Below are 12,195 nucleotides of genomic sequence, written 5' to 3'. Positions count from 1 at the left end.
TTTGCTGCAAATCATGACCATTCCTTCTTGTCTTGTCACTGCATGCCTCTGAAAAGAGTTTGGCTCCATCCTCTCTAGGACCTTCTTTTAGGTGGCAGGAGACTGCTATTAGATCCCTCCTGAGCTTTCTCTTCTTCTTGTGAATATCCCTTTTCTCCATGGGGGCTCAAAACTGGATTCGGTGTGTGAGATACAGCCTCGCAGCTGCTGGGTAGAAGGGAATAACCATTTCACCTGACATGCTGGCTGTGCTCTTGGCAATGCTGCCTCGTGCACAGCTAGCCTTCGTCACTACAGGGGCACACTGCTCACTCGTGTTGCCATCCACCACGACTCCCAACACCCTTTTTGCACTGATGCTATCCAGACATTTGGTCCCCAGCCTGTGCAGATGATGGCTTTATTCCCACCCAGGGACGAATCCAGATTTTTGCATTTGCCTTTGCTGAACCTCAGGAAGTTCCTCTCAGCCCACCCCTGCTAAGGTTCCTCTGATCCGCAGACCTGCCCTTCCACGTGTCCACCACTTACCCTCCAGTTTTTGCCATCTGAAAAACAGGCTGCATCCTTTTCTGGTGTCTAGGCCTGAAGATGCTAAACAGTATCAGTCCCATGATCAACCCCAAAAAACATTTAGCCAGCTGCCAGTTAGATTTCAACCCAATGACCACTCTGCCCTGTGCTCCTGCCAAGCCACCCAGTTTTTCACCCACTTTGCAGTTCACCCATCCACTTTGAACCTCCTCAGTTTGGCTTGGATGGGAAATCAAGAGCCTAGAAATCATTATGGCAGAGTCTGCTGGCATGTAACCACAAACTGCTTCTATGAAATGGCTGATAATTCTCCTGAACAGAGAGCTAAACACAAGGCAGGCAGGCAAATGAAAATACAATGAAGCTTTCCAGAAGAATGTCCTTCAGCTCTGGATTAAGAGGATTATACCACTTCATATACCATTTTTATAACCCCTTGAGTCCAAGTTTTCTGCAGATAAGCTGAGAACTGACATTCCCTAAAGTACTCAATTCTTGCACAAACTACACAGCAGTCCACTTCTATATGCTGCTTTGCATGTCTGTGCAAAGTAGTTTCAGAATAACTTGAAATCTTGAAAGCAACACCGCACAGCAAAACAAACGTGTGTCACGGTCACACTGCAATATGACTAATTTTATTAAAATATATGTTGGAGGATTGCTATCATACAGTGTTGCTTTGGAGCATATTTAACAAAACCTTATCTCAGATCATCTACATCCTGTTGAATTTTCTAGTATTTATGTGCATCAAAGCAACGCCACAAAAACACTGCTATGCTTTCCACTGAAAAATCCACATTTTCCATTGAAAAATATGATTAGAATTGATGGGACCTGGACAACAGCAGATAATTCTCATTTTCCTCATGAAGTTCATTACCTGTGTGGCACTGGACACATCAGAAGGTTACGCAGGGTTGGCCTCAAGCATAAGCAACCCACAACAGCTATCATCTGCCCCTGGTTTGGTCTCGGTATTAACCCTTTGCCACCTCACGTCGTAACAAGTGGCTCTCTCCTCTGTGCAAGAGAAATTCCTGTGCGCCCTGACCTATTGCACAATCCAAATGAACCATAATCAGTTACTAGTTGCAAGATTTCTGGAACTACAACAAAGCCATCCCAGCATCCAAAATGCGGAACAGGATGAAAGCCTTTAAAGAACAGTTTTTTAAACTTTTCTCTGCCACCAGAACAGCATACTAGAAACTCCTTTAAAAATAACTGAAACTTGGATTTTGCAAACAAATAGATGAATCCCAGATGGCAAAAATACCTGTGCTATTAACATGAACTCTCAGAATAAACAAAAACTCTGCAAATTCTTTCTGCAGAACGTTACTTTATGTACAGTATGTACCTTTGTGCAATCGGGTAAAATGACCAGGACAAAGTCCATAGGATTTGCCCCAACTTGTCCCAGTTGGCAGCCTGTCCCCACGTTTCAACACAGCAGCAGAGAACTGAAAGAAACTGAGTCATCAGATCCTGTCCCTTCGTAGTGCAGGCTCCCACGCACTGTCTAATCATATCATAATCCTGTTGAGCTTCATCTTAAACCTCCTCAGGTTGTTTGCACCATCATTTGCTTAGTTAATATACTTCAAAACCATTTAAAAGAATAGTTAAGTATTTCCTATGTAAAACCTGCAAACCCCACACTTCTTAACTTATTTACTAGTACATAATGCACTGGAACATGTTAATATTCTTTGATTCAGGAAAAAGAGTTGATAAGAACACATACTTGCACTAAAATCAATCATTCAGATTTATAAATAATAGTATTAACAATACTTTTCCTCCCATGGTTGTTCCACCTAAGTGTCTCTCTTTACCAGGAGATAAATAGTTACTTCATAGAGAAATTTTTTTTTAAAAAATGTTATTTCATGTTATTTTCAGAGTGGCAAAAATCAGCTAGAGCTGTAATGTGGTGCTCTTGACACCAGGTACTCTCTCCTCCAGTCACTTGCAGCTGATTTGGAGGAATCTAGAGATACATAATGCAATGTCCATTACTTTTGCTCTAAAGCTATACAAAACTTAAGAGGCCATCACCGAGCCCGTTTAAGCAGCACTTTTCAAAGATTTAAATTATAGGGTAAGCCATCCATGAAATGTTTTCTTACCACACAGATTTTAATTTAAACAACTACAGTACTGGCTCTAGAACACGCAAGCAGTTGAGGGCAGGAGGCATGCAGGAAACCCCACGGTCATCATTTGCTCCGAGAAACTCAACAGAAGGGCCTCTCGTGGTGCCCACCAGCAGGTAACTTCTCTGCGGGCACCTGGCTCCTGTTAATCCTATTGCAACACGGGTACCTGTCTGAAAGAAAGCTACTACTCTGGGCTTCTAGTCAAAATAATAAATGCTGCTACAGCAATCAGCTAAGGCAGTGCAAGAGGAAAGGTTGTGGCTGGACAATGAATTGAGGTATACCACGTATTTAAAAATATCCAGCATGGAACAAGTATGTGACTCCTAATACGCTGGTTAAGTTAAAGCTGACTTGGAGCCCAATTGCCAACCAGGTCCTATTAAAGTACACAGTTTTGTCTACACTGGATTTCCAGGTTTGTTAGCTGACTATTCTAATGGGCCTTGTAAATTCTAGCCTAGAGGAGCCCAGAGACAGAAAAAGGCTTCATAATAAAAGGGATTAGGCAGAACTCTGGTTTAGATCCAGAGGTCTATGGGAGATGCAGGAGATGAGTTCATGCACCCGAGATTTCCTGAGCATGGACAGGCAGAAAAACCCAAGAAGGAAATGCACATAGAGAGGTTTTACACAAGATAGCAGTAAAGCAAATTTTTCCTCTTCTGAGAACACCTCCCTTTGTCACAGCTTAGTGAACTACCTGCATACAAGCACACACACAGACCAAAATCTGCAAACACAAATGCTTAATTGGGTTGCTACATAATTAGCCTTGTTTGTATTTAGACTGAAATTTTAACTGTATCTGCTTTCAAGTTAAGCTCAACACCTACTCATGCATTTTTATTTACAAAGACTTCTTTTGACTGCTTCTAGGCAGACTGCTTCACACATGGGCTCATCTGTAGAATTTGAGACCAAAGGTGAACTTTGGCACCAAACTTCAGAGTCTAAACTACTGACTTGAATGCAGCTCCCCGCAAGTCCTGGGATGTCCATAAGGTAGGGAGATGACCACACTACACATGCCATTTACATAAAGATATATGCTAGTTATGAAAAAAGGAAGTGGTCGTTTAACTAAAAAGTTTTTACAGCTATTTATGCTGATTTCAGAAGAACATGTTAAAGTGTAACATCACCATTCCCACAGAAGGGACAGATCCTCATAGATTTAGTGATGATGGTGACCTATACTTCCAAAGCCTTGCTGCACACTGAGCACCTGGCCTAAAGTTTTAACTGACATGGTAAAACACAGAAATGTTTACATCATTTAGTGATAACTCCCTTGGTAGGTAAGTTCAGTCATTTGCTGGCTTAACTATTATTTCAATTATTTCAATATTATTTCAAAAATATTATTTTAACTGTTATCCCACTGAGCAAATCACCTTCTTCTAAACTTAGTAGCCCACAATGATATTGTTTTAATAATCTGATCTCTTCTGAAATAAATTATTTTAATATTGTTGATGCATGGCGGCAAGTTTCTGAAAAAGTAATAAAAAGAGAAACTAAATAATAAATAGCTTTCAGCAGAAGGACTTAACTACTGGACAGAATATAACCTTAAGCATTATTGGCAAAGGAGCAAGAGGAACACCTACCACAGATTTAGGTTTGCTGACTGCTACCAGATTGGCCAGAAAGTCTTCATCGTACAGCTGGCTAAACACATGGGCATCGTAAGCCACCATTATGGAGATTTCTTCCATCATTTTGACGGCAAGCTGCCGTTAGCGGCCAGAGAAGGTTGACAATCCAAGGCTGAACCTTGGCTCAGTTCCGTGTCAGTTGTTCACACCCACCTGAAGAAGCTAATGAGGAAGGAGTGTCACGAGAGAAAATATGACCCAGCAAATCAGCTCCCGTGGGGGTTTTCCTCTCAAGGGTACCTTTTATTATCACGGGAAGCGCACATGAAACACCTGCTCACACTCCCAACACCCAACTTGCAAAAGGCATTTGCTGAAGTTTGGCGAGAGCCAGGGAACCTGTTTTAATTCCAGTATTAGGCTGAAGATGAAAAAGCAGTAGCCAAACCAGATTAGTATTAAGCAAGGAAAGATCTGTCAGTGCTTGACAGCACAACTGAAATCACTTCTGTTCTTCTTGAACCTTGTAGCAATTGTTTATTCCTTATATCCAGTTTTCTCCCGCAAAAGCTGATATACTTGTTAGCACAGTCTCACTTTCCAATGAATTGCTGCTTCTGGCTTATTTGTAAATTCAGAGACACCAGTGTAATGGTGATTTCTTTCAGACATCCCTTGGAATTTTCCACAAGTTTCTAAATCTCTCCTTTAAAATCTTTAAAACCACTCACTTTCACTTTTACACAGATCTGAATTGCATTTTGTGCCATGTCGATACTGTGATTTTAGCTGGAAGATGATGACATCAAATCACAACCCTCCAAAATGAGTCCTTCGGCTTCCATTTGTTATACAGGGCAAAACAGCCATGCCAGATGCAATGAAGGCTGTAAGCTCCTCCTTGAAGAAACTCACACCTCCACAAGTGAAATAAAACCAATTTATGCAATTGAGACTTTCCACAGTAGAAGGTTTTTAACCTGAATCTGGGACTGCTTTGCTTTTAATCAAGAAGTGATACAGTATCTCTCTTGTCTATGAGTCCTAAACAGCGTAGCTGCCTTCCAAATTGCTCCCGATTTTCCAATTTATTTATCACCACATCTATTTGACACAGAGGAAAAGCAGCACAAGAAAAAATTCGGAAAAATCATTAAAAATCAATATTCTCAAAACTACAAATGAAGATCTGGAAAATAATAAGTGATTTGAAGAAAAAACCAAAATATCCCCAAAAGAAACTCCTTTCAGGAGACTCAGGCAAGGTGAAACTCCTAACCAAATCAGCACTTCTGCTTAGACTCATCCACTACATTTTTATCTTCTCTGGTAGCCTTGTGTTCTTGCTGGTGAAACATCATACCTGCTCAAGAAACATAAAACATTTCAGCCGTGCATTTATCTCCAAAAAGAGTATGTGCTGGATGCAGCAAATCCAGTAGCAACTTCCAGTTCAGGTTGCCAGTAGCATACGGTTGTGCTCTCGCTCTCCAGAATAAACAGGGTCAGACCCACCTTGCTTTTCTCTTTTTTCCGTGCTCCTGGAGTATCTTTATCAAAGATTACATGGCTATCTAAACAGCACTAGGTGCTATTTGCATTTGAATAGGAAACTTGAGCAACAGCTGTAGCGTACAGGATTAAAAACCCAACATCTCCGTCACTTAAATAGGGGGTGAAATTGCGTGTTATTGCTAGGAAACAGAGAGAGTTCTAATAGGCTTATGGCAAACAAAAAATGCAGCACTTGAGGTTAAATCCTTGAGACTAAAGCAGATTCTGATCAGGCTTAACCCTTGCAGGAGGAAGAAAGGTATTTTTTCCTTGACATGCACCTATAGCGCATTTTTTAATTTTTTCTTCAAAGGCTTGCACATTTTTTCCAATTAATTCCCATGGCAGAGATACTTTAGATTCCAATCCTGAAGCGATATCCAGCTCACGAGATCGCTGTGCCACCTATACAAAAATCGTACCTGCTACGGTAAATCCTGCTCAGTTTTCCAAAGCGCTTTAAATGACCGCTTCCTCTTCGCTTTCATTGTCTTGTGGGGTGGGTTTGTTGTTTTTTTTTACTTGTAGCTAAAGTTGAAAGCCTAAGGCTGAGAGTGGCTCCTCCTTAGCTGCCTCCGAGGTGTGCTGACAAAGGCACCTGTTGTATGAGGTAAAGAAAGTCCCTTCCCACAACCCCTCCCGCCCTGCTGGCATCCGCTCTGGAGGCTCCCAGCAGGGACTGACATTGTATTGGAATAGTCATGGAGGCACAGGGGAGAGAGCAGGCGGTATAACAACAAACATTCCCGTGTTAATGAGAGACCAATTTAATTCTGCAATAAGGGCAGGAGGTGGAGAATGCAAATTATCAGACATACTCCACAGCTGCAGCTACTCGAATCCCTCCCCCGATTTAGCCAACAGACATTTCTATTTATAAGGAATCATGGACCAGAACCTGTACTTCCCCCCCCTTTTTTTTCATCTTAAACAGAAAGGTTACAATGATTTAACAGCATTAAATCTACATGTTACTATTGTATTATTGGCCGAATAATTCTTCTCATATCTATTCTTAACAGAGGGCTTGTAATATTAGCATGTTCTAACTAGCAATTGCAAGAACTAACAACTGATTTTTTATGTTGGCTACTGCATATCTTTACTTTAAAAAGGATGTTTTTCAGCTGTTGTTTCAAGCTAATGGAGCTGAGCTGCCCACAAATCCCTACTAACCTGCATTTTACATCCATGTTAACAGTCTGTGCCATACTCTAACCAGCACACAAAATTGTAAGTAGCAAGCCAGTTAAACTAAATCTTTAGAATTAAATTGACTGAAGCAAATATGTCCACCCAGACATAGCGGTAGCATGCTCACACCAGAGTAACTGGAAAGGAAAAGGCAAGCGGAGAGATGCCCTTCACCACCTCCTCAGGCCGCACTACACACTCCTCCCAGCATTTCAATACAGAGCCTTCCCCCTCATCCAGGGTTTCCAAGTACTGAAGTGATGAATAATCTATCAAAAGACAACAAAAAACACGTAGTGCAGCTTCATGTTTCTTTAAAGCAAATAGCGCTTCTCTGTCTAACACCACGTCTACCTTGCAGCAGCCTTCCTCCAGGAACAGGAATGTAGTCCCCTTCACAGCATAGTTTTGCAAGCATACCTCCAAAGCAGGAATTTTTGTAGAAGCAGTTCAACCAAGCAGTCAGGATGACAGAGAGCCAGCAGAAGGACAGGTGAGCTGCAGAAAACTGTTAACTAATTAAGGTAAGTAGCCCTAATTACAGTTGTTGGGATTTATATGCTAGTGGATCATAGAGGTGAATGGAAAATTCCTGAATTGAGCAAACCAGCTAGCTTTGCAAAGCAAAATCCTGCTCACTCCCAAGATAAATTCACTCTCACTCCACCCCCAGGAATGTCTTGCCACTATCTGATGGGGATAGGATCTTCTGATAGACGGGGAAAGCTTACGTATGCGAGGTATGTGAAGCTTCTTGCTAAGCACTCCCTTCCTGCCACCACATTTCTGAAACACAAAGGCGTTTTCTGCTATTTGCTTTTCACTTATTAATGAATCTGGGAAGATCACAGCAGTCTTTCAGATAAGGAAACATAAAACTCCTTTCAGAGCACTTGGAATAGCATTTGGCAGCCTTCAAGATAAGTTTATAGGGGTTTTTTCCCCCTAAATGGGAATGAATAACGTTACTATCAGGCTCTTTTTGTAATTCCCTTACCCAGTTAATGACCTGTAAGAACTGTTTTGAACACAACCAGCAAGTGAAAAGCACCTGGTTACAAGTCAAATGCTGTGAATCCCAAAGTACAGTTACATTCTCTCCTCACCCACAAAGGGCTTGGGACCATCAGAGAACCGCAGATAGCCCAGATCTTCCATCCACACACTAAGTCATCTGCAGTGCCACCTAAAGCCCCTGTAGACATCGCTGCTGCCCTCTGGAACCCTCGGCCACGCCAAATGCGTGTGCTGGAGCGAAAGGCGTGGAGCCGCTGCCCGTCCCTCACACATGTGGATATACCAGTGAAATATGGAGCATAGCATTTACTGCTGTGCTGGTGCAGCCTTCGAGAAGACTGCGATTTTATTTGCAACTCTGTTCCAGTTTTAGACATCAGAAGGTAAATATCCTTAGACGTGGCTTTGGATTCAAAGTGAGCACTGAATGCTAAGCTATTGCTCGCAGGAATGCCCCGTACCATTCAAGAAAAGCAGTTGCCAGGCTCAGGCTGATGTATAGTTCAGCACTTGCTTCTCCAAGTTTTATTTTTATTATTTAAAATGTCAAATAACATGGCCTATTTTTTTTTCCCAAAGAAGTGGGTGTATGCACCTGTGTTTCTCCTAAAATAATCCTCCAAATGTCTGGAAAAATCTGGGCTTGATGTGCTTTAGCATATGTACTTACACGGGTTTAATCCTCCCAATTTGTGGCTAGGCCACATTCTCCTGATTTGAAAGCAGACAAGATTGTAAACTCATTCTCACAGATTAAAGCCAGCAAATCCATCCTGCTGGAGAGAGCGAATGTTTCTCTCCCAGCGGTGGCAGAGGTCAGCGTGGCTGGAATTGCCAAGGCATTCCCAACAAACGGGTGGTGCTGGCGTGCGTTCCTCCTCAATGTAAACGTGTAGCCCACCCTAGGGAAAAGCTGAGGACTTTTAATTCTTCATTTTATGTTGCCAGCTCTGCCTCTTGAATAATTTACTATAAGCACAAATATTAGAGGAGGGCAGTACTATCATCCTGGTCTCCTTTGGTCTTACGGGAAAGCACAAATAGCAAAGTCACTGCAAAAGCAGGAGGAACCTTTACAAATGCATTCAGTGCTTTGTTATGGATTAAAGTGAATGTAGCAGAAAATACCCAAATTCCCCTCTCCCAGCGTCCCCAAATCAGCCGTGTGCCACACAAAAAGCTAGTCAGGCTCCCATGCAACAACTGCTGCATGAGGATTTTCTTCCACAAAGTTCCTAGGTGATCTTTAAAGCTCATGAAGAAGAAGTAAAATTATTTATTAGCCTCACCTCTAAAACTACAAAGGGTGGAAGAGCAGGCCAGCCAATAGCTCCCCAACCTGTTGAAGGTCACTCCCTGTATTTTTAAAAGCATATTCTCAATTAATTCTGTTCTGTGTATTTCTTCTGTTTCTCAAAGAGACAGTTATTAACGCTTGCAATTTTAAAGGGTTAGGGTCAAGTTTGCACTTCATTTCAGGTCTTACATTAACTTGAAACTATAGCTAAACTAGGGCATGAAGCTGCCTAAAACAAATCCACCCCTTTTGATTTCTAAAAATCCTATGAACCTGAAAAAGATTCAACACCAGCGTAGTGAGGATGCCAGGTACGTACGCATTGTTATTCAGCTCAGTCCCTTCCAGATTGTGTTGCAGCCTTTTAAATTAACTCATGACTCTTTTTTTATTTTTAATTAATTAAATTCACATTTTTACTTTATGTTGTCATATTTCTTTTCCATACTGCCACCATCACTTTCTAAGGGCACTAGACGTTATTTCCTCTCTTCAGCTAAGTTTCCTTTAGATGTCAACTCTCTGGCAGAAATATCTCGCTTCATGAACTTCCTTCTTGTCTGCAGAGAATCTTCATCAGAGTTGGGATGACTTTTTGCAGCGGTGAAGGTAGCACAGGGCTCCGAGCAGTCCGAACTACCGGTGCAGTTTACTGCATGGCCCCACAAAGAGCTGCCCTGTGATGGGTCTCCACTGATGGAGACAGTGGGGCAGAGGAACAAGGAAAAAGCCAGACATCCTTAAGTCAGTATTGCTACCAAGTAAAAGGAATATTGAATCTTACTGTGAGATCTTGGAAATCCTAGCCTTTGGCTGTTGAAAAACCAACTGAGGTTTAAAACAGAGCTAAGCATATTTCCTCCTTCCCCATCCTTTTATTTTAAACAAAATAGGGGAATTTTTTTTCCTGTTTGCAAAGGCAAGGGGTGATAGTACTGGTGAGCTCCACAACACGCAAACAGCTACTCCAGCCTAATGCACCTTGAGTGGGGCCATGGTAGTCTGCACCGCAGACAGCCCTACAGAAACCACTCAGAAGGAAAAAGCAGAAATTCCTAAACTGACTTAGAGCACAGTTTCCTGAAAAGCAGTACGCTTCTGCCACCTATTTCATGTTTCACTCCTTCTCTTTGGGGACCCATTTCTAATCTCCTCCCAGTTCAGCGACAGCAGATGCCCATAAACAACCCAACACCACAACTGAGGGAGGCAGGGCCGCCGACCACAGACCTTCCTACACCTGCCCCAGGGCCATGGTCAGCGTTTCCTGAATCTGGGCCCTCCGAGTCAAACCAATACAAACGGGTCCCTCCGGCTGCTGGAGGGACAAACATTAACAATCTGTTTGCCACTGTAAATGTCTCTGATATATATTCCCTGGGACTATCAATCCAACAACTGAATAATGTTTGTATGGCATTTAGATCATGCAAATGCCATTGAGAGCTAAGTTCCACAATAAACTGATCCTAACCCAACACTACCTGAGAAATGTATTTTAAACTTGTTGCATTTATAAGTTCAACTGGTATTTAAAGGAAAAAAACATGACATCGAGCATATTTTTCAAGAAATTTAGCATAGCAGTAGCATAGGAATGCTTTGCATTTACAATTATTTATATGGATTTCTGGCCTGGTTTTAGTATAGCTTGATTCAGGGATTTAACCCAAAAAGCCAGCAAGCTAATGCAAGCAGAGCCAAATTTTATCAAGCAGAAGCTTCATCAGAGTAACAGAGCTAGTTCAGGCTTCATACAAACAATAATCATGCAGCAAGTATGTATCTGTATTGCTACCTTCAGCCATGGTCTACCGCCTTTTTCATTTACAGCATATGATCAGCAAATAAAAGATACTAATTATCATCAAGTAGCACATTAAATAGTGACATCAGTCACGTGAAGACACTTACACTGGGGCCCAGGACTCAGGGCTTCTCATTCCAAAGCCACACCTGACTTTCTTTCTCAAAGTAGATACGTCTCTCTGTATTTTTCTTTCCCTCCCCAAAGAGGGGTTAACAGTTCTTATCTACCTCCCAGGGGAAGATTAATAAAGATAAAATTAATGAAAAAGGCAAAACTGTAAGTGGTATTGTTACTGATTTGTTATTGATTTGTTATTAGTTAGAATTAATCATATTCAATTTTAATAGGAATATAGAATTATAGATCTCTATTGCATTTTATACATTCAACCAACAACCAACAGCTGCTGTGAAATCCTCTCTATAACCCTGTACCAAGGCCAGAGGAATTGGCCAAAATCATCTAGTAGGAACATTTAGAACTTAGATAACAAGCTTAAGATTTAACCTAGAAGAATGTATAAGATGTCAGAATTTTAAATTAATGGAAACTGATAAGTTCTTTATGAAGCAACTTGTGGTTATCTGCCAAGAAACAGTTAGTTACCTGCCAAGGGCCAAACTGCGCAGAATCACCTAAGGAAGGTCAAGAAGCGGACAAGTGAGGAAGACTATGAAAGACCACCAGAGACCTTCAATGCGTTTGCGTAACGGACATTAACATATGCTAATAACTTCCCAGAAATCTAATGAATATGCATAACATTTCTCGGAAATCTAATGAATATGAATGAATAAGTTTAATATAAGGTGTATGATTTTGGTGTTCAGGTGTGCGTGGTTTTTTTGAGAGGACTCACCCGCGCACATGGCCGTCAATAAAGAAGTGTCTGCTTATCTACACTAAATTGGTGTTGATAAGTTCTTTATTCCGAGTTTTTCGGCAACAGTATTTTTACTGTTGTTATATTATAATGTTGTCTGTCAAGTTTTCTCCAGAGTGCTGTTAAATGCCTTATGA

The 12,195-nt window shown here is 41.5% G+C and overlaps 1 protein-coding gene across 11 annotated transcripts in view; it reads right to left on the bottom strand.

The window, feature by feature from the left end:
- Positions 1 to 12,195, bottom strand: part of RABGAP1L (RAB GTPase activating protein 1 like) — a 268,294-nt gene that overhangs the window by 35,263 nt on the left and 220,836 nt on the right. Inside the window, exon 1 of one of the 11 annotated variants that reach the window (XM_049808543.1) lies at positions 4,316 to 5,281. The exons of 9 other annotated variants lie outside the window; for them this stretch is intronic. In XM_049808543.1, the coding sequence (XP_049664500.1) occupies positions 4,316 to 4,426 (111 nt within the window). In that variant the 5' untranslated portion in view covers positions 4,427 to 5,281. Of the gene's footprint in view, positions 1 to 4,315; positions 5,282 to 12,195 lie in introns of those variants that run through there. One more of the 11 variants, XM_049808545.1, reaches the window with a different exon arrangement.

The sequence above is a fragment of the Accipiter gentilis genome, chromosome 8, assembly GCF_929443795.1.
Source record: "Accipiter gentilis chromosome 8, bAccGen1.1, whole genome shotgun sequence".
Taxonomy (NCBI): Eukaryota; Metazoa; Chordata; class Aves; order Accipitriformes; family Accipitridae; genus Astur; species Astur gentilis.
This window is presented reverse-complemented; position numbering and strand designations above follow the sequence as displayed.